Source organism: Sparus aurata, chromosome 23 (assembly GCF_900880675.1).
Source record: "Sparus aurata chromosome 23, fSpaAur1.1, whole genome shotgun sequence".
NCBI classification, from domain to species: Eukaryota; Metazoa; Chordata; class Actinopteri; order Spariformes; family Sparidae; genus Sparus; species Sparus aurata.
In genome coordinates, this window is record NC_044209.1 from 3,542,018 (window position 1) to 3,565,559 (window position 23,542).

At 40.6% G+C, this 23,542-nt stretch overlaps 2 protein-coding genes across 2 annotated transcripts; one reads left to right on the forward strand and one right to left on the reverse strand.

Moving 5' to 3' along the window:
• Nucleotides 1-1,141: 1,141 nt before the first annotated feature.
• engase (endo-beta-N-acetylglucosaminidase) lies at nucleotides 1,142-11,963 on the forward strand. Its single transcript, XM_030406736.1, has 14 exons — nucleotides 1,142-2,474; nucleotides 2,819-2,898; nucleotides 3,027-3,228; nucleotides 4,120-4,268; nucleotides 4,451-4,605; nucleotides 5,331-5,479; nucleotides 5,624-5,795; nucleotides 5,891-5,994; nucleotides 6,141-6,252; nucleotides 7,793-7,980; nucleotides 8,138-8,280; nucleotides 9,363-9,462; nucleotides 9,557-9,668; nucleotides 10,030-11,963. The coding sequence occupies exons 1-14, from the start codon at nucleotides 2,161-2,163 to the stop codon at nucleotides 10,426-10,428; spliced, it is 2,379 nt and encodes a 792-aa protein (XP_030262596.1). The 5' UTR covers nucleotides 1,142-2,160; the 3' UTR covers nucleotides 10,429-11,963.
• A 1,859-nt stretch (nucleotides 11,964-13,822) lies between these two features.
• Nucleotides 13,823-22,277, reverse strand: scpep1 (serine carboxypeptidase 1). The gene is made up of 13 exons (XM_030406738.1): nucleotides 22,121-22,277; nucleotides 21,720-21,859; nucleotides 20,453-20,542; nucleotides 20,081-20,236; nucleotides 18,595-18,669; nucleotides 18,226-18,298; nucleotides 17,625-17,662; nucleotides 17,389-17,517; nucleotides 16,706-16,790; nucleotides 16,438-16,551; nucleotides 16,163-16,300; nucleotides 15,880-16,043; nucleotides 13,823-14,052 (listed from the first exon to the last, which is right to left on the reverse strand). Exons 1-13 carry the CDS (start codon nucleotides 22,173-22,175, stop codon nucleotides 13,990-13,992), a joined length of 1,320 nt encoding a protein of 439 aa, XP_030262598.1. The 5' UTR covers nucleotides 22,176-22,277; the 3' UTR covers nucleotides 13,823-13,989.
• Nucleotides 22,278-23,542: the final 1,265 nt, after the last annotated feature.

The window sequence follows — 23,542 nt, forward strand, 5'->3', positions numbered from 1 at the left end:
ATCATAATGTTGAAACTTCCACAGTAGCATTATGCTTGTCCACATACTTGTATATAAAATCTCATGGGGGACTTTATTAAAGTTATAATGTACACACTTATTATGTGTGAATGTTTTTTGAGTAAAAATGGAAATCTAACAATCCAATTTGCATTTTCACATACTTATTGGCTTCCATTGTAGGCAGTGGCCCCTTGATAGAATGATCATTCCTGTGATCAACAGCCTCCCACCCCCTACCCCCACTGATAGACACGATCGCATCAGCAAACTCATGTTTGTTTATTTTCCCTTCTCTCCATATTTCATGTTAATTTAGATTCACTTCATATTTTTCCCCTGGTCATCCATGCCCACCTTGCACGGGCCTGCCCCCTAGTTTGACAAGCACTGCATTAAAAGAAGATATACAGATTTGGGTGGAGAGCAACACTGAATCTTTTATTTAATTTTATAAACTCGCAAGACCCAGGCATGTCCATATTTTTATGTCGTTTTGGAGAATAAATTCAAACTCAGAATTTTCACATATACAATATTAATAAGGTAATAATATAAACCCTGACAGGTGGCAGGGTCCACCACATGTAAACAAAGTAAAACACAATCAGAATCAGAATTATTTTATTAGTCCCAATTTAACAATAAATAATACAGATAGTCAAAAAATAAACAATATAATAAAAGGTAAGAAATAGAAATACACTGGTATATACATATGTACAAATATAATCATGGTAAGCCCAAGTGCTATAGGCTAACTGGAGATTTCTTGAAGATGTTTCACCTCCCAGTCAAGAGGCTTCTTCAGTTCTAACTAACTGGAGGGGAGTAGCAGGCTTTTAAACTCTGTGTGAGAGTGTCCTTACAGAGTCGTTATTGACACATGTGAGCTCTGAGTTTCAGAGTCATTGAAGGCCACTTGTGGGTCGTTGACCCAACTGGCCTTCACGTGGGTTGCTAGGACAAGGTGAGCCCAGGTGTGAATAGTTGTTAAGCTGTCTGCGGAGGAAACTCAATACTGCATCGTACTGCAGGGTGATAAGTAATGTTGTAGTCCACCTCCTCTGTTCAAAGACAGTCGTTCCAGTTTGACATAGATGGAGTTTTTTTTTACTCCTCTTTCAAACCATCTGTCCTCTCTGGCCAAGATGTTTACATTGTTGTCCTCAAAGGAATGATTTTTCTTGGCTGTCACCACTCAGCTGCCTTCAGTAATTACAATTCAGCTACCAGTTCAGCTGTTTCTTGTGATTTTACTCCGCTCATTGACATGATTAACCAGCTGCTTTCATCACCAGCCCTTCAGCTCCATGCAGTCTTTTTTCTTAAGTGACACTTCAAACCTGGTCAATGCTTTAAAGTCTCTGATATAACCTCCCAAAAACAAAATTGTTTTAAATTGTTTTAATTTTAAAAGGTTTGGACCCGATGTTTATATTGATTGGATATCTTCAAATAACATTTGAAAAACGTTTTATATTTCTAGAGCACTTTTCCAGCTGAACTACCCTTAAACTTTCTTCAGAAAATTGCCTTTTCTTTTGATTTACTTTGGGCTGGCTGGGGTTTTAAGGGGTCATTCTTCACAGTCTGATATATGGGTGTCAATGTATTTATTTATTTTGTATTCAAGCCTTGCAGACTATTATAACATAGCTTTATATGTATATGGTATTATTCTATATAGCCTACAACATTAGGGCCTACACTTCCCTCACTGGGTAATTTAAACCTTAAGAAAGCATTAAGTCAATTGCGTTACATTTTAACACAACATTTCAAGCATACAGCGATACTGGCCATGTATGGGAGTATCATTTACGGCCGCCATCTTTGCCTTCCTCCCTCAGAGCCCCATGTTATTGTCCCTGCATTTCCTGCTGGGGACTATTCTCCACGAAGTAAAGGACTCTGGTGTTGCACAATAACCAGAGATCGGTTCCTTTGTCCAACTGGCCTCTGAGCACCCTTTCATGGACAACTGACTGTACAGTTACCTCCAAATATCAGCAATAAAAATCAACCATTTTTCCAATTCGAGTTTAATTGATTTAACAATAGGCCTGAGCCAATCACCGCAGTTATATAATATGGCAAAAACTCTACAATTTTCCTTGAAAGTGGGCACAATACGCCAAGTAACACATATACGCTAAGATGTATTTTTGTAGTAAAAGTTACAATGACATGCCAAATACATTGTGTGCTACTTTAAATTACCGGGGAAAAAAAAAGAGAATTACGCTTTTATTGTGGAGGACCTGCGTCGGAAGTTGCTGTGATAGGCGCTGCAGCAACCCTTTCGGTTTCCCCTTTCTTCGCACAGTTTGTTTCCTCAATGGTTTCTTACTAAAATTCAATGAAATGGCATTGAATGCGGATGGAAACAAGAACCCTCTCCGAAGGAGGCGAGAGGACGGAGAGGACAACGATAATGCCGGCGTGAAGAGGGACAGAACGGAAGCCAGCCGGTACTGAGTGCCTCTCACTCCCGTTATCTTACTTTAATCTTGCAAGTTGCTAGTTGCTTAAACCCCAATTGCAGCTAGTTGGTGAATGAACTTACTGTTACCCGAATGAATAGTTCACCAGAACTGATTTTACAAACAGAAAGTTGCTAAATAGATTTTGTTGGTGATACATGATATTTGCTCATGGGTTTCTCGGGTCGTAATACGCTCTCAGTTCTGCAGTTGTTTTTGACTAATACATAGATTGTGGTTTTAAAACTAAACGAAAAGAAAAAAAAAAAAAACACAAATCGATGTTCAACCACGTTCATGAACCGCACCTTGTCACCTTGTTCTTGGACTAGGCTGGAGTCTTGTTTGGATCAACCACTGGGCACAGGCAGTATCCATGAAGTCATCAAATATGTGCCCTCACCTCTACCAGGTCAGGGGATTGTATTATCTGGAAGGCAGTTTGAAACCATCTGAGCTGCAGTTTGTGTCTGGACATCACTCCACATGACTCTTCACCTGCTACTTTATGCATAATATTTCCTGTCCTCTGCTTCTCAGCCAAACATTATGATCCCGACACCACTGAACCAATCAGCTGTGGTCTTCAAACTTTGGAGGAGTTGTTGTCGTGGAAACGAAGCGAGGCAAACCCTTTCAATGTGGCAGCAGTCCCTCTGGCACCTCGGGAGCCTCCTCTGGCCAGCTGTCCATTGCGGACCCTGGTGTCTCATGACATGATGGGAGGCTACCTAGATGACCGGTATGGGTGAATATTTAGCTCTATAATAACAGCTACTATAACTGTATGTTGGCTGGCCTACTGATGGAACACCTGGAAAATCAATTCCTCTGCATTTTCAAGTTACACTCTCTGATCTTGTAATGTCATCCAAAAATCTCTTCAGGATGTAAGGCCAGTATTTGGAGCTATAATGAAATTAGGTGTAGATGCTGAGCACAACTTTCACATATGACGCATGAACACGTCATTCCAAAGCCATATTGCAGTCAAACTGGATCCAGTTTATTCCATTTCCATTTCCATTTATGACATTTAGTAGACTTTTAGAGTGACAAGAAACTTGTGACAAGACACTTGTAGCATTTTTGTTGTTTCTGGCTACCCAAAGTCATATGAGCGCCACCACCTCCAGTTGTTGATCTTGATGCACATGCATTTGTTGAGTGAGTTGAGTGAAAGAGGGACACAACATATTTTTTGTACTATTGCCATACACACAGAGCCGCTTTGTTCCTCAGTCACACTGGACTCCTCAATTCATCCTTAACACTCTGCCATAAAAGATTTGTAATGACTTATCTAATCTGGATAAGGAAATACTTGTCCTTCCACCTGTCACAGTCATATGTGAACTACAGCTCTAGAAATGCATAAACCGCCTCTGACAGAGTGGACTTTAATGATGGCTTGGTATTGGATTGTAAAAGAAATCCATGGTCCACGCACATCACCAAGTGAGCTTGTACCAAAGTTCCTTGTGGTACGTTAAAAAGAAAAAAATGTTGAAAGTCATGTGGCAGGCCAATACTCTCACTCGAAATGACTGTCCTGCTGTCATGCGGTTAGTCTTGTACTGGCAGTCACAGTCATGTACTATAATGGCATGTTTCACTTTCTGTTATCATCAAGGTTTGTTCAGGGGACAATTGCAGAGGCCCCATATTCCTTCTACCACTGGCAGTATATCGATATTTTCAACTACTTTGCACACAAGCTGGTGACTATTCCTCCTGCTGTGTGGACCAATGCTGCACATAAACATGGAGTCGTCGTTCTTGGTGAGCAGAAAGGCAAAATATAACAGAAGCAGGTCCTGTTTAGTCACCCTCAATTAGTATTTTAAATTTTAGTGATCAGATTTGAAATGGAATCTTTTTTATAATATGATCAGTTCTATCTTAATCAGGTTTTTCTGTCCTCGTGACGGCCCTCCCCATGCTGTGATTGGTTACCTTTCCAGGAACTTTCATCACAGAGTGGACTGATGGAGCCGCGATGTGTGAGGCCTTCCTGAAAGATGAGGAGTCGTACCGGGCAGTGGCTGATAAATTAGTCCAGATCAGTCACTGTTATGGCTTCGATGGCTGGCTCATTAACATAGAGAACGCCCTGAGTGTGAGTAATACTTTCACACTGGCCATCAGAACAATACGATTCATTGCTTACACTTGCTACGCATGTTTAGACATTATAGTTTAGGAATAGTGTTTCTACAAGGTAAGTCCAAACAATGAGACACTTAGTTATGATTTTGACTTTCTAAATCAGAATTGAATTCAATGCACAAATAATTGTTTTGAATTAAATCTGGCTTCAGATTCGCTGCCTGTTGTTTACTACAACTGGGACACTGTAGTAGAACTGATAACATGGTAAACATTACACCTACCTTCAAATCAAAAACACTTTTTTGCCAACTGTAGTGCTATTTATGCATGTAGGTTGTTTTGATGCACCCAAGAAGGGAGTCAAAGAAGAGGAAAAATATGTTTTATTGATGTTGGGCTGAACAGTCCCTTTAACTATGTATGTTAGCATTGTCATTGTGAGCATACATGGCATACTGACTCACAGAGCTGCTAGCAGGACTCCAGCCTCTTGTTTCATTTTCCTGGAGGATAGAGGCGTCTGTGTGAAAGTCATTGTTTTGATTGTTAAATCAGTTTCGCTCAAAAATGTAACTTTGATATGTAAAAGATGTAACAGGAGACAGTGGATGTCAAATGTAGTGTTTCACAGTTTTGTCGGGGCCTTCTCTTCAACATCTTGACTGTTCCCTGGCTGGCGCATGTAATGTTCTGTAATAGAAACAGATTGTGTGTGCTGTCCTCTGTTTGCAGGCAGTTGCGGTGAAGAACACACCTTTGTTCCTTCGCTACATGACAGATCAGATGCACGAGCGGGTGTCCGGCAGCCTGGTCCTGTGGTACGACAGTGTGGTTGAGGATGGACAGCTGCTATGGCAAAATGAACTCAACCAGTCCAACAGGTAGAAAGGCATCCTCTATGTTTGCAAACTTTAAAATAAAGAACAGAACTCAATATTAAAAATAAAAGGTCCACCATTAAAACGTGGTAAAAAATCACTGAAAAACATTCCCATCCGACACTTCATCTCAAATTCCAACAACAGGATTTTTTTTGATGCTTGCGATGGTTTCTTCACCAACTACAACTGGACTGAGCAGAGCCTAGAGTGGATGACAGACTACAGTGGGGTTCAAGGCCGCCAAGCTGACATCTACATCGGGGTGGATGTATTTGCCCGAGGCAAGGTGGTGGGAGGAATGTTCGAGACAAACAAGGTACACACTATGGCTGAAGGGTATGTGTTTATGAAGAAGCGTTAATCGTTCCAAGATTATTGAAAGTATTAACCTTTCGTTTGGCTCGTCTACAGGCTCTGGAAATGATCCGGAAGCACAACTTCTCTACTGCCATCTTTGCCCCAGGCTGGGTGTACGAGACCCAGGATAAGAGTGAATTCCGCATGAATCAGGACAAGTAAGAACAACTAAATTTGATATTCTATTACTACTGACATACTCACATTCACAATTAACTTAGAAAGCAGAAGACAAAAATGTTGGTGGAAGTAGATGAATTGATGGAGGTGGAGATATTATAAACAGACCCTGTCTTGTCTGCAGGTTCTGGGCTCTGCTATCAGACTACCTTTACATCCATCGGCCAGTGTCACCTCTCCCCTTCATTTCCTCCTTCTGCCAGGGCTTCGGGAAGGCTTTCCACTATAGAGGACAGGTACTGAAGGAGGGGATATGTAGCCAGAGGCTGATGCTGTGGGTTTTTTAAATAGTTAATCACTTCTTTGATGATAGAAATAAAACTAGAGAAAGCGGTCATCAGGAACAAATAATCATAACTATGTGTATACACTAATGTGTATATGATATTTTTATATATTTATTATATATATATATTTTTTTTTTTTAAGAGAGGAGACCACTCTGATGTGTGGTGAGGTGTGAGTGGGTTTGTTGTAGCAGGCTGGTGTCATTTGCACTGGAGTTAATGAAGCTTAACATTTGTTTTATGGCACTGCTGCCTTCAGATGTGTGCAAGGATTTAATGAATTGAGGGAAAAGCTTTTCATACAGTATGGAGGAGCTGTGGAGAACAGTATTATAATCACTGATACTCATATACAAATCCATACAGGCTGATTTACTATGTCCCTGCTTTACCCACATCAAACATGAACTTCTGTCCTCAATTTGAATCAATCTAACAGCCTAAGAGTGTTTGAACAAAACGCAGTTGTTTGTTTACATTTGAGACATTATTCAGTTATTGTTGCTAATTTAATATTAGTATTAGTTTACTCTTGTCGGTGAAATCATCAGATTTGTGCCAGTATACCAGAAAGAAACATGGTTCTGAGATGCCTCAGTGCAAAGAGCCATTTTACACCAAAATAGCAACAAAGAACCTCCCACCTGTTCACCGTACACTCTATGCTGGAAAATACCAAACTGTCAGAGCACTCCTTCTGCTGGTTGCTGAAAAGGGTGGAATACACGGTAAATCTGTTGCAAACAGTGGGCCTGCATCACATCATGAGATGCAGTAAATTTAGAACCTCGGTGATCAAAACAAATCATCAAATTCTATCAAAAGGTGAGGACCAAATTCTAACAATGCGACTGCTGCTACGATCTTTAAACCATGCAGAAAACACTGTCTGACACAACATCACAGGGGCTGTCTTAGCCAGCACTTTGGCCTGTATGTAGCTTGTTTTTGTTTTGCTAAATCTTTGATACAAGATGAAGATACAGATGTATGTCATGAGTTAATAACATGTCTCTGCTAAAGTTTAGGTTGGATGTGCTAAATTTGAGGTGGTGGGTTAACTTTTTCATAAAAGCATGAAATTTGTTTAAGGTGATGTCATCTTAAACAGTTCAATTGAGTAGAACCGTTGGTGCTCAGTAGTCATTACTGCAGCTGTATTAAACAATGTTTAAGAAAAAAAATATTCGAACATGTTACAGCATTAAAGAGAACAGTGTTACCTCACTTTTTAATAGAGCCTGAATAATGCTACACCTAGAGCACCTGTCATCCATGTTGGTTAAAACTCTGCTGAGGACAATTGTGTGGTACTCTTCCTCCTCACTGTTCGATCACAAAACAGTTAGTGTTTTATCTCTGCACTTTCAGCACATTTTCGAGTTGATCATAATACCTGACTTCTTTATGGCTTCTGTCATTGTTTAAGAGAAATGTGATGAAGTTGTTGTTTGTCTGATGCCTGCTTTCCTGTTCTGCCTGTGTGCAGCGTGAGGCAGAGAGGGGCTGGTTCAACCTGACCGCCCAGGAGATCCAGCCTTTATATTACCACACGGAGCTGGAGGACCGGGGCTGGCTGAGGAGCCGGGGCTGCCCAGAGGACGCCTGGAACGGAGGCTGCTCACTGCTGCTGGACGGACTTATCCCTGCCACACACACAGCTCCAGTTTGTGCCAAGTGTGTGTGTTTTCTGTTCACCCATGCTTGATTTTCAAGTCAGAAGGCTCCTCATCTTTGAGGTTAGAGGGCCTTCTTTGGGCCCTTTTAGGTCCTCCTCATGACCCAGGGCCTTGAAAACTGACCTGGTTCTTTTTATGTGTTCTGTATCTCTCAGGGTCTTCTCCCTCAATGTTCCCCTGGCATCTAAGACTCTGGTGATCCTCATCTACAAGCCCTCTGCTGGGATCACTGTTTCCCTTGAGCTAAAGACAACAGACGCCAGTCTTTGCACACACATAAATGCCCGGGATGTTAATCGTGAGTTTCTCACTATCCATCCATTACTCATACCTGCTTATCCTTTGCAGCGTTGTTGCGGGGGACTGGAGCCAATCTCAGCTTGAGTGCTTTTATTGTTATTACATGTAAGGTAGTCATATTAACAACTTCTTTGCAATTACATTAAGAACAACGGTTGAGGTATAAAAAGATACAAATTGAAGATATTATCAATTGAAGAGTAATAATTGCTCTTTGGTGGGGTTTATTTGGTTATAACTCTTGGAACAGTGAAGCACATATGTATGTAAATGTGACAACAGCGTGGTTACGTTGCCCCCCTCTTGGCTTGACTCTGGTTATTTTAACACAGTATTTAAATCAAAGGACTTTTGAGGCCTTCAACCTGTGCTTGATTTTTTTATAAGCAGTTCATGATTGATGGAAGTTGTTTGAAACACTCACATACATTTTTTTTTTAAGAATCGGTAAAACTTGAATTTATGACTGTCATCTCCAGACAAAGGTCAGTCTTACAAGATCAAGTTTAAGTGCTCCTACAAATGCTCTTTACTTCAACACTAATTGGCTCTTAGCAGCTAGTTCACACAAATTCTGTTAAGAGCTGTTTAACATCCATTCTCTGTGTTGTAAATAACACAATAGAAGCATTTTATGTTTATAATGGTTAAGTCTGAAGAGTAGCTTAATGTGGAGTAAACTATGTTCAGCTTTAATGATTCATGTACCAGGAATGAGGTAGGGTTGCAGCTAACCATTTTTTCCATTGTTGTATAAATGTTTCTATTTACTATTGGACTAATTTCACCACCACCTTCCACCCCAATCCCTGTGAAAAACAACTGACACTGTCAGAAATGAATAATCTTTGATTTTATAAGAAAATGTTGCGCTTAATATTTAGGCCAAAGTAATAAATACCTAAATAAATCTGGAACTGAACACCAAACGAACTGTATAAAATCTAGGTGGGAGTGAACCCAATCGCTCGTCCTCTGGTAGAATCGATTCTTCCTGCCACCAGCACCCAAATGCTCATCCGTTGGAAAGGTCTGTTGTTAACCCTTATCAACAAGCATTTACTGCATGTGTTTCTGCAGTTACCAGTGTGTCTCCTGCTGCATTGGATGAGGGGCACCAGTTGGTGAGCCAGTACGCTCAGCTGTGTGGTGGATTGAATCCAGGTGGTTGGACTGTCAGGTAAGTCCTTCTCACAGCTCATTAAAGGAATTCTTTATAAAGTTGTCTAAATCTGTGACCTTTGTACACCCTCATGTCATGTCACCGTGTGAAGATGTTCGCAGTTGGAACTCTGTGGCTGTGCTCTGAGAGAAGTTGGTTTCAGCATCCAGCGGGATGGAGAGCCTCAGGACACATCTTTCAGCTGCAGGGTGGGCGAAATCATGGTGAGACCGTTGTGTTGTCTATACTGTGTATTGTTAGAAACACGGATCAAAGCTTGCTCACCTTCAAACAACATTAGATTTCTTCAGCTCCTCCGACTCCCACACCTTCTGTGTTCATACGCAATTGACTTCAGCTGCTTTCAGTGCTTACGCTTTACACCAACACTTCAATTGACATTGTCTTTTAGTTTATTCACTATAACTGCCACTCACCTATTTCAGGACTCCTTCCTGAACTGACACTTCCAGCTCAGTTTATCACCTTTCTTCTAAATGTAATGCAAGTTAAACCCAGGTATGTGAGTGTTCCTCCCGTCTCATTTCTTCTTGCCGCCCCGCCCCCTTTCTCTCTCTCTACAAGCTCTTGGATGTAGACAGTCTGCAGGTTCCCCCTGAGCGGGTTCAGGGCATGTGCATTTATGACGTGGTGTGGCTGCGTGGTGCTGGTACGTCGCCACAGTCTACTTCCCCCTGCCTGCACCTCAATGCCACTCTGCAGTGGGACTACCCGACCAAACTCGTACGGCACTTCAGGGTGTACTGGCGCCGGCTAAGAGGACCTGATCCCCGAATCCCCCCTGGTCAGCTGGTTCTCGTGGGCCGGGCGTATTCTCATCTTTTTAGAGTAACGGAGCTGGCTGTGGCGGAACCACCCGGCCTGCTGGAGCTTGTAGTGGAGCCAGTGATCAGGAAGGGCTTCCCCGTCCCTGAGAGCCACTGGGGAAGAAGAAGCCTCAGCTACACAGAGGACTTGACTTAAGTTATCAGGCTGCTTCTCCTTGACCCTTTAATTAATTGTGCTACAGTCATGGCTCTGTAAATATTAACATTCCCACATCCATGACGGGCAGAGAGCAGGGCAGAGAGACGGAGACAGCCATGTCATCTGGTTGCTACTTGTTTATAGATTCTTGACCTCACAGTCTGTGTGGTGTTATTGGCTGGGTGCTGCACACCACTCCTCAGAGGTTGGTGCCCAACAACATCCTGAAATCAGTAAAGTGAGAAAAATGCAGGCAGAAGGTAAGGTCTCTGCAGAAACAGACATTGCCACACACTTGTGGGTCATGAGGGATGATTGAGAGGGATTACTTTTGTATGAATATATATACATTATTTTGCGAAATCCTGGATAATATATATTGAAAGGACAGTTTTGGGAATTAACTATCAGTCACATTTTTATCAATAAATTGATACTGCTCCAATTTCTGTACAGTAAATATGAAGCTGCAGACAGCAGATCGTTGTTTGTAGGTTAGCTTAGCTTGGAATAAAAACTGAAAGCGAGGGCTGGATTGTTTGAGATAAACAGATTAGACATGACAAGTTTATCACTGAAAAAACAGGTGGACTTCGTTTGCCTTTTTTTAGTATTTGTAATAAGCTAAGCTAACACATGCTGGCTGTAGCTTCAGCTTTACTGCACGACCTTGAGACTTTTGTCATTTTATCTTATCTAACTCTTAGCAAGAAAGTAAATAGGCATAATATTTGTATAAGTCTCTGTAATGCCAAAGGTGCCTCTCCACGTTAGGAAATGTAACTTTAGTAAAATGATCCTATTCTACTTTTAAAGAATGATATATCAGATAGATGAATGCTTAACTAGGAACTAGATTGTATATCCAGGGCTACCATGTACGTTCTGAGCATGAGATTTGCACAATGGATCAAATACATCATTACATCTCAGGTTTCTGACCATCCAATGGGGTCTTTTGTTTCTAGTCCATCTTTCATTCCTTCAGCAGTGTGCTGCGTACTGTCGTCAGATCCATTTTGCTTATATTTACAGATGTTTCATTTGTGCTTCAGAGAAGCTGTAATACTAGTATGTATCAGCAGTCGGAGAAATGCACTCCTGTTGGCTGATCTTCTGTGTAAACAGAGCAGATTTAAATTGATTTAATAATTAATCAAAGTAAAAAAATTGTAGAAGATTTACGGTTCTAGTTATAGAAGTCTTACATACTTTATTCATTCTCATTCAAATCATTGTGTACTTGGTTTATCTCTTAAGCGGTATTAACCTTTTAAATGCTTATACACTCTATTTCAGTAATATGTATGCAAAACAAAAATATTAGATGAAGTGACATAATCTTTCACAAAGTCACATTTTCCACAATGTTGGTGATTTATTACTGGAGTACATTTGGGTGTTTTTGGATGTCAGGAGAAAGTAGAGCAAGAAAATTGTATGACTGAAGGATAATTCTCATAATGTCATGGCCCCAGCTACTCCGCCATTATCATTATAGTACAATAAACTGCAACTTGTGATCATCAGGACTTCCGTTCTCCTCAGTTATTCTGTACTCAACAGTTTTCACATGTCCACATCCAGTTCACATTTCAAATCGACTATCCAGGTGCATCATAGTTAATGCAGTTAAGTTAACAAGTCTTTCTTTAAATTAATTCATCTATATCTGATCTAGCTTTGATATTAGAAAGTCTGTGTGTTGATCAGTCAGCTATGGAAAAGGTTTAGGTATATGACCTGTGATCTGGTGGGGAGTTTTTTTTTTTGCCAGGATAATCTTATAAAGTTCCTTAATTTTCAGGACAAAAAGCTACTGTGTGTTAGTAGGTTATGTCATAATGTATTAAAAAGGATTATTCTGTGTATAGCTATCCATACATGTCCAAAAATAATCCCCTTCCCTGCAGTTGTCCAAATATCCCTCTCACAATACACAAATATACTGTATTACAAATAGGCTTCTAAGCAGGCATACACATTCACCTGAATCACAGGTCAACATTAACCCTTGTTATGAGGAACGCAACTCAGCAGTTGTATACTACTACTGTTGGTGCTACAATGGCATTTAGAACATAAACATGAGAAAACACAAATGTACTGTACTCTAACTGCTGCAACTGACAGTGACCATTAACTATTAAGGAACATGAAGGTGCTCATACCAGAATTAATTGTTAATACACCTGTGACACTGACGGCAGATTACCACCAAGTATATCACACTCCATGAACAAGAAAGACATGACAGTCAGGTTACATAATCTGCTCACACCTGGAAGAACATGGATGCTTTTTGTCCTATTTAGGGCAGCAGGGGGTAGTCATGCATTTCAGCCTCTTGTGGTCAAAATCAGTATTACAAAAACAATATAAATATTTCTTCACTTTATTCCACCCATGGAAAAAAAAACTCTTACCTGAAAAAAAATGTCACTTGCCCTTCAGGTCCTCAACAGAAAAACTGTACAAAAATGCATAGAATTGTAATATGTTGGTGTTTTATTGTTATTGCATACAGGTCGTAAAGAGAAATTCAGTTGATTTTAACTTTCATTCTGGTTTAACTCATCTGTGGATGACTTTTGCTTGGCTTTGGCTTGTTATGCATGCAGCATTTCAGGCCACACCTGAGGCATTACTCGAGAGATGTCAGAATTGGCACTTTGGTCCTGACTGAAATAACAAAGATAGTCAACAGTTGACTCATGGTCGCGCCATGGGGTAGAGTAAAATGTGTTATATTACTGATATTCAGGGTGCCTAAGGACTTCAGTGATCTGCTTACCTTACATCTCGCACCAATTATTCAGTAAAATGTCCTGATATTTATGCAATAGACTACTGCAACATTTGGTACATGCGCAAGTTCCTCACAGGATGTAATGTAGCCAGACGAAGATGTCACAGCCATGCTAGTGGCTCTGTCAGGCTTACAATGACAGTGTTAACAGGTATGTTGATCACATTTGCCATCCTAGTTTAGCATGCTAGCATTCTCACATTAGGCAGGTAGCTCTAAACATTAAGTACAGCTGAGGCTGATGGGAATCTCATTGGTTGGCATGTCTCATTGGTATATGCAATAAAGTGTGCTCAAACTACTGTGCCAATGTACCGCCTCATAGAGCTGCTAGTGTGGCTGTAAGCTCTGTCTCATTGATAATCATAAAGTGTCATCTTCAAATCAACCATTTTGTTGTGGCACCTTTACATACAACTTTTGTCCATGAATACAGCTCGACTTTCTAGTAAACTGATTGTGACAGCAAAAACAAAACTTAGTTGGATTTGGAGGAAGCTCACTTACGTGCAGTAGACATTTTGTGCAGACAAGCATCTTTGAACTGTTTGTACTGTGACAGAGGAAGTAGGCAGGACAGCATTTACAAAAAAGAAATGCTTTTATTGTGGACTGGCTGAAGTCTACACAGATCAGTGCTGTAATCAAAGAAAAACTTCTTTATTTGGTTTAGCAGGAAGTGGAATATAAAAGGTCATTTGATCATAGTGATTGTCAGAGCCAAGCCAGCTGGCATCAGAGTTAGTGGATCAGGCCTGCTGGGTGATCATCTTCAACATCTGCAAGGCCATAGGCCCTTGGTCTGAGGGAATCTGTGACAGAGAGAAAGCTGTGTTGGATTTCAACTTCAATTCTTAAAAAAAAAAAAAAAAAAAAAAAAGGACCCAACTGTAATTTCTAGTCACCTGCTTCAAATGAATAGTATCTCCACTACTCAATGTTTAGTTCAAACCCCCTTTTTCCCCCCCATTTATCTTATATTATATATTTCATTTGTTTCTTTGCAAAGTCATTGTTGCAAGTGTTAAGAATCAAAATAGTAACTTGGATTTTTCATCCACTCCTGCAGCACACTAAAGGCTACAGGCTCACTTCGGCTTTAGCGCCAAGCTAATTTAAATGGGGATAAAATAATTTATTCTTGTTAATCCTGACTTTCCAAATGTTATTGGATCGCATGGGTCATAATGATTAGGAATGGGATTACTGTGCTTGATTGGCCAGCAAACTCGCCTGACCTGAACCCCATAGAATATGTATGGAGTGTTGTCAAGAGGAAGATGAGGGACACAAGACTCAACAATGCAGATGAGCTCAAGGCCGCTATCAAAGAAACCTGGGCTTCCATTACACCTGAGCAGTACACCAGGATGATCAACTCCATGCCACGTCACATCGATGCAGTCATTCAAGCAAAAGGAGCCACAACCAAGTACTGAGTGCAGATACAAGAACATACTTTACAGAAGGCCCATATTTCTGTATTAAAAATCCTTTTTTTTTTAAACTGATCTTATGTAATATTCTAATTTTCTGAGATACTGAATTTGGGGTTTTCATGAGCTGCATACCATAATCAAGATTAAGACAAATGACAGCTTGAAATATTTCACTGTGTGTAATTTATTACACACACTTGTTTTAAAAATTGAATTACTGAAATAAATGAACTTTTCCATGATATTCTAATTTATTGAGATGCACCTAGGTATAGGCATCTTGGACACAACGTCAGATCTGGTCCATCTTCACTTTTAAATGGTTTTAACTTAAATGATGTCCAGATCTTACAAAATGCATCTTTAACTAATGTGACTTAATTTCCTGTCTAAGAGCTTTCAGTTGTATTCTCTAGTTCACTCCATTATGTATTCCGTCATTACGAGACCATACATAATGCTTGCCATCCTGAATTGACTGACACTGGATGAGGTGCCATGTTTATCGTATCTTGGCACCATAGTACAGAACCTTATTTTAGGTAATGAACTACTGACAATCTCCAGGGCTGCAAAATGAAGCAATACAGAATGCCCAGTCCCTATTTAGGGCTGCGTTCAGGGTGTCAGGGCCATGAGGGCAGATGCCGGTGTTTTGAGCCATGAGCGACCGTGTTAACTGGCAGACAGCTGCAAGTTCTGCAACAGACAGATGTGGGCAGAGCCTGGAGCTACTGGAGGAATAACCCCACAGATGAGGAGTGCACAGAGTTTGCTTTTTAGACTTTATAGACTTATTAGTGCTTCTAAGCCCGTTTGCTGCAGCAAACGCAGAGCTGTCAAAATCCACTGTAACTCTGAGAGTTGGGAGTGGGGGGGACACTGGACGATTGACTGAACACAAACACAGACACACACACACTTGTTGCCTGCTGTGGCTTGCTAGCTTATGGCTAATGTACAATATGGTGTTATGGCTGTTCGGGGCCAATAAAACTTTGGTCAAACACCTGAAAATTGCAATGCAAACTTGCAAAGCTAGGTTATGAGCCTTATGTTTTCAGTAACCACACTCCACCTCTTTGCCCATTTTTGGATAAGCCAGTCAAATGTTCGGAAAACCTTAACCGTCCTAACCATACATCTCATATTAAAAACCTTTGCATGTACAGAATTGTTAAAAATCAGCCAATGTCTTACCATGTGCCCAGCTTTGAGGATCCAATAGAAGGCAAAGTTCTTGTTAGTCTTGTAGAAAGCACCAGTAATGCCAGGAGAGGCGGGGTCGTCAAGGGGTGTCCACCTCAGATTTTGAAACCCAGGCAGTCCATCCCACTTCAGCCGATTCACCCACTGCTCCTGACCTGAGACCAAGGAGCAGAGATTCATGTGGCACAGCTCTTTTCCGGAGGAATTCTATATGTGGGAGGGTTCAAACGCTGCTGCCGGAGCTGATCAGAAGGTAATGCCCTTATTAAATTACCTATGGTGTCCACTATGAGATCCAGCTGGCCGTTGTAGACAGTGACATTCATGCCAGCGGTCAGAAGCTGGTCGACTATATCCACCACTGGTCTCATGAAGTCACCTGCCATGTAGCTGAACACCTCCTCTGCCTGGCCTGGACACACAGGAAGACAGGAGAATCATGCATAAGAGAAACAATTTATAAAAAGGACAAGAAATACTGTATTGAGAAGGTACGTCAATCTCAAAACAAAATGAAGGGACACAGAATCCACCGTCGAGACACAGTACCTCCCCAGGTGACGTTCTGGGGAATGATGCCAAGTTTCTTTCTGATTGGTCCATTCATCAGCGCGCTTAGTGATTGGCTGTGAAGGGGTCGAATATGGCGACGAGTCAGCAGAGCTGGTGTGAAAGAAAGTGTATACATCCGACAATTAGACACATTGTACTGTATGCACTCAAGACATGCATTCCATCGCAGTCTCCACATCTAGCCAGCTGTTATTATTTTTAGAAATTGCTGCGAGGACGTGAACACTTGGCACCGGCGTCTTACTGATGAAGTCTTCTCCTGCTGAAGAGGTGAGTTCCTCATCTGGTTCCTGAGTGAGGATGTTGTAGAAGTTGACTCCATTGGTGTTCTGACATGAAAACCATAACAAGACTACATCAAACCAAATCATTCCAATAATCCTGCTGTCAATATCAAAACATTTCCAGATTTATTTTTAATAGTTCCACATTTGAATTAGTTTTATGAATTATGAGGAGTTTATACACACACTCATCCATAATCAACCAGAAGATTGTGTTTAGCACAAAAGCAATATAACAAATAACCAAAATTTAAAAAGTGTAGTGAGTTCTAGGGGTGAGTTTAAAGATTGCTACAAACTGAACACATCTCACCCTCCCCGACAGCAGCTGCTAAAAATACAAAGATCGTGGAAGGTGGAAGTGTTGTGGTCTACATAGAAACAAGGCGGTGCAACATAGTGGAAGAAGACCAGCTCCTTCTATACATATTAAAGTCTCAGTAGGCGATCATGACTGGAAACAAAACTGGTTTGCCCATGACCACAGTCTGTTCACCCTGCTGCTGTCTGGTAAAAGATACAGAAGTAACAACAAAGCCAACAACTCACAGATAAACACTATGATTAGCTTCCTGTATGTACAAGTACACCTGATGACATCAAACAGGATCCTGTACTGCGGATCCTCTAGTACTGTACCAACCTGCTCAATCACCGTCTCTGCCACAGACCACAGTTCTGTGGCTTTCACAAACTGCTGCTGCTCCACAGCTTCCTTCACTGCCTCCGCTGCACTGCTGACGTCCGCCAGGCCGTGATCATCCAGCAGCGACTGCACGGCAGAGGAGCCACAGTCAGATGGACACTCAACGGACCAGCAGGACAACGGAATATGACTTTCACCAGACAATTTCAAAGAAACATTTGCTCCCTACTTACAGTACTGTAGAGGTACGGCCCCCACGTCATGACGGAGTCTGTGGATGAAGCAGTAGTGAGCAGTTGAGTTATTTCTCCAGCAAAGACTTCAAGATAAACCTTGCCGTCTCCTTTTTACAGACTCTGGTCACTGTAATGGCTTTGGTATTGACCTGTAGTGGCTCTTTTAAGTAGAATCCACGATACACTCTTGCCAAGAATGAAATTCGATGAAACCAATTGTTAGTTGCAGCCCTACTGGCCCCAAAATTAAGCAAACGGTTAATAGACCTCACCTTCCTGAGGGAAATGTTACTCTGTGGGATTAACTCGGGACATTTTACTGGCAGAAATCTTTGGTGATTGGTGTGTTCTAGTCATAGAATGAAATCACAGCCTATACTTGTTTTAGATAAAAGTATGCATCCTTTGTTTACTTATTAGTCCTCCTACAAAGGCTGCAGTTATACCCACTGAATAAATCTAAATAACTCATTTAGTAGAAGGTAGTAAACAGAAATCTACAGTGAATCCAACTTCTGGGTTTTAATTTATGATGTTTGAAATGTGGATTGGATCAGCACAAAGGTGGGTGTAGGCATAAAGACTGACAGATACTGACCCAGTGGGGAAATCCAGGAGTCCCCGAGAGCCACACCTGCAAAGTTGCACTTCACCGTCCCCTGTGCTACAGCCTGGACAGACAAGAGCAAAGAGGTTAACAATTTGTTATTTCACTTGTCATTACAGGTCTATATTCTCTACTTTGACACAACTGGAATATATTATACATCTTTACAACCCATAAAAAAAGTTTATTACTTCCAATTCTCCAAGCAAGCCATTTCACTCTCGTGTTCTTTTTTTTTTTTGCCTACTCATCCATCATATGACAGTTCTTTGGCGTGTGACTTTCCAGTATCAGTGAGCTCACGTGGACCTTAAGTGGATGTTGTAAAGAGAAGTCTGACTCAAAAAACAGTCAGCTCACCTTGCTGAGCTCCAAGGAGATAGCAGCCGCCATCTTCCCTCCGTACGACTCAGAGAAGATGTGGAAGGGGATGCTCTGAGAAAAGATTAAATATTTATCAGTTTAAATTCATCACTGGCATAGCATCTACTGCATATCACTACAGGGTATGTAATGAGTCGTTTGAAGGGAATAAGAAACCATTAATGGCTTCCAACTGTGCTGAGATGATCTGATGACTTTTTCAGTCAACACTGGACCTGTGGAGACAGCCTTCAGCCAGCTTCAATTTAAGGATGCCTATAAAGAGCATGTTTGACATTAAGTATATATATATATATATATATATTATATATATATATATATATATATATATATATATATATATATATATATATATATATATATATATATATATATATATAATATCTATATATATATATATATATAATATATATATATATATATATATATATATAGTATATATATATATATATTATATATCTATACCACACATATACACACACATATACACACACACTTGTGATTTTTTTCTTCACTTTTTATCACAATTATGTACATTGTATTATGCTGTAAACATCTAAAATTATATTCTATAATAGCAAAAACTTCAGAAATTAATTATCCAGTCTGATCCCCAAATTTGTAAAAGACACAGAGTTATAATGTCAAGCACTTTCAAGCACTTAAACTAAAATCCAAGCACTTTTCAGACCTTGAAAACACAACATTGAAATTCAAGCACTTTCAAGGATTTCAAGCACACCTGTAAGCAAAGACACTGCGCTGTCTTCAGATACTGAAGATAACCCACAAGTCCTTTCTGTATCACAGCACCATTGGAGGGCCTTATTAGGTCCATTACATGGCCACTTTCATCATGTGCAAGCTGTATTTTTTTCTAAAACTACCAACTAATTTGTTTCTTTCACATTTTTATTCCAAGTTAAAAAATGTTAATGCCAAGGCTGCTCTCATGAAACTTGAAAGTATAATTAAGGACAGATAAAGCATCTATAGAGGAATGTGGCTACTTGACCATCTCAGCGAGTGAGCTGAGATCAGGTCGTTGGTTATGTTAGCTATGATTACTGCCCTGTCCTGAATCTTCTGTCAAAGGCTTTACAGTGTTTATTAAGCGTACACTTTTTAAAAATACGTTTGTTGTTAGACTTATTTTTGGTGGAATATATCATTTTTCTGACAGACATCCGTTTAATGTTTAGCTCCTTTTCCCATTGTCCTCACTGTGAAGGCTGGCAAGTTAATATTTCTTAAAGACTCGAGACCAAAGCACGTAATATTTTGTTACAAGCGCACCTGAGGTGGGTTAAACCAGACAGTAATGGCACTGATAATTCACATGGTTAAGATGCCCATGAATGCAGTAAAATCATTCTTTGGGACTCCTGGTTCTTCGTAGAGCGAGATAATATCACGCTACAGTGAAGCAAACCAGACACTTGTTCACATCCAGCTGGCATACCTGGAACTCGGGCCTCTCTGTAAAGAAGTGTTTGAGCAGCACCAGCATGTCCGAGGCCACCATGGCCACGTTGGTAGCATAGCCACTTGGACTGTCAGTGTAGCTAAAGCCAGTGCCTACAGGGTTGTCGACGAACAACACATTGGCTGCCTGGACCTGAAAGAGCCAACACACAGATCTGCATGTTAACCCCATTTTCCCTCATTTCAACAGACTGAACGGCTGTTTTAATACAAGGCTGTGCTCCAGTCACACAACAAATGGCCTGTGCTAGTTCAGGAAGTTATGCAGGAAATTATTTGACAACAATGCATTATTACACTTCTCAGCTCTTCAATGTTCATTTTGAAACCTTAAGAGCAACCATCTTACCCAGCTGGTCTTTCTGGGCTCAAGGTCCCTGTTCAGAGGTCCAATCTCCTCAAAGTTTCCAAAGCCAGTCCCTGATCCTCCTGGTCCCCCCTACAGACACACAGACAAACATCTTCATCGGGTTGTTGAGGCGGGATTTAATAAAGCAAAAGCCATTTATGTACTGAATGAGATAATGTTTCAGGGGTTATGTGTCTGCTGTCCAATGACCCAAGGGAAACACTATAGAGAAGTAATACAATATCAAATACAGCAATATTATAGCTAATCTTTTACTAAAAGGTGGCTAGTTTCAATCTTGCAGAGTTGGCAACTCATGAGTCAGTTCCTCCTCTGCAGCTGAAAATAGAGGCATCGCTGCTGTTACTCATAAAGTCTCACCACCAAACTGTTATAGAATAGGAGTAGAATGCCTTTATTGTCATTGCACAGATTACAGCGAAATTTCAGTGCGACTCCTCAGCAGTCATTCAAATAAAAACACCAGTACACAGCAAATTGACAGATGACTCAAACAATAGTACACACGCACACACACACGGTGGAGACATCAGGTTCTGTATACGTCCTCAGCTAAAGGTAAGTGCGTGCTGATGATTTGCTGACAAGTTTTGGTGTGAATGAATTAGTGCCAACCATTAAGAAGTCCTGATCCAGGAATATTCACTTCTCCCAACCACTGCTGCTCTCACCGATTTATATATTGCTTTCATATTTCTATCATATAAAAAAAAAAACAACATCTTGCTGCAATTGAAGATAGTCGTCAGCATTTTAGTGTTTCACTTCCATTAAGTTGGGGGATCTTACGACAGACAAACCAAAAAGGGTGAATTTGTCAAAGTCAGCCAGGCAAACAGCAGGCTTATTGATCATTTACTGTAAACATAGCAACTTGTCTCTAAGCCCCAGCTGAGGTGTCACCAGGGTTATTCTGTGAAACAACGCTCCTCCTGTGCCACAGAACACACGAGGCTGTTTGATGACTCCTAAAGTGATGCTGATGTGTCCACTGGTGGAGCAGGGCCTTCTCTAAAGCTGCCTGTCCACACAACAACACAACTGCAGCCGGAATACAGGCAGCGCAGAGGTTCACTGCACACTCATACCAGTCAGTCTGTAATCATAGATTGTAGAAAACGCATGGAGCAGGTGCATCCTGGAGATAAAGCTAACTCTGAAGAATGAAACGGTTTTACAAATGGTCCCCGTACATGGAGCCTGCACTGCACTGCTTTGCACCCTATGAGCTTCAGAAATGTCCTACCTGCAGCCACAGGACCAGAGGCAGGTCCTTGTACTGTGCAGCCGGGCTGTCTGCGTAATAGAGCCACCAGAACATGTGGGCGCCGTCTCTCACTTCCACATAGCTCCACACTTCTTTACTCGTCAGGGGACTGGGGAGCCCTGCGTAGGATTCAAACACACCCGCTGTTTTACCTTGGTATTCATTTTCAGAACAATTCTGCTACATAGTTACATAGACACGACACGCGCAAGTAGCTATTAAAACGATCTGCGTAATTAAGTCATCGTTACTTTCGTTTTGCAGTCAGCTGAATCACAGCATGACACAACACGGAGCCTGCTGCTGCCTGCTCGCTCCCTCCGTCTGGGTTCAGTTGGCTAGAATACATGTAAGCTCTAAACACACATGATACATCATACCTGTGCTGAAGAGAACAGCGAGGACCACACAGCAGGACACTACAGCCCGAGCCATTGTTGCAGCTTGTCACCGCGCACGGTTCCGCTCTGTGCGGCTTTATGGAGACAAGAAATCACATGATCACCCGGTCAGCTGACCATCCACGTGTCACAGTTCACTCCCAGGGTCACGTTCCATTTGGGAAAATTATGAAAGGGGGGAGAAAAAAAATCGCATTTTGACTTAAACAATCAGATAAATACACAGAATAAATCAAGTTTAAACTAATGGAGGCTGACAGAACTCTTACTACGCATGCGGGGGCTGGTTGTTATGAGGCCATAACCCCTACAAGCAATACGTTTATACAAGTACATATTAGTATACTTTTTTAAAATTAAAACAGAGAACAGAGTATGTTTTCAGTTTACTTTCACATGCCTATCAGAGGTATACAAAGCTAAAGGCTACAAAAGTATACATGGTTTTAACTGCCAAATACACAGAAAAGTCAAAGTACACGTAGTTCATGGTACAGTTGCAGTACACAATAAATATTGATTGTAAAATTGTTGTGTACTCAAAGTTAACTAGTTTTAAATAAAAGTATACTCAGAAGTGTACTTTTATAAACTAATAAATGGGACAATTTAGTCAGGATTAGTAGCACACTTACGAGTATACTACTAGTACAATGATATTATTGTACTTACTACATAAAGTAGACTTTAAGGGAAATAAACTTCAACTGTACTTAAGTTTCCTTGATTAAATGAATATGAAGTAGGCTTTACTTCTTTAAAGATGTGAGTTGACGGTTTCTGCCTCTTGAATTGCTCTTATTACAGTAAACCATGTATAAACAATCATTTTTAAAGGGGAAGGAGAAACATCTGCTTATTTACATTTATTGCTGAGCAAATGAGTTCGCAGGTGGCATATTTTTTGGTGTACCCAGCCAAAACCCTATCTTCTGGATTTTGTCCCTAAGCTAGCCACGAATAAAATAAAATAAAATAAAATAAAATTAAATTAAATTAAATAAAGGCATTTATTGTCCTAATGTTGTTGTATAACTCCCCTTTTCCTATTTTCTGTGGTCCTCGCTGAAAAGGAACCAGCTGTGACAGAATAAATCCACACTTTTATCAGCTTGTAATAACAACCTCCCTCCACGCCAACAGAGGGCAATGTTGTGAGAGGTGTCCCTGATCGCACGTGACTAAGACATCCGGATAAAAGTTGGTGCTTCAAAATAAAGGCCGGAAAAAAGATGTAACTACTGAAATAATCAAAACGTTTACATTATTATTATTATTATTATTACTATTATTATTATTACTATTATTATTATTATTATCATTACTTTATGTTTTATCTGTAAGAGACATGGGTGGTAACAGTAAACGAATAATGTAGACAGCGCAGCACTGTTGTATTCT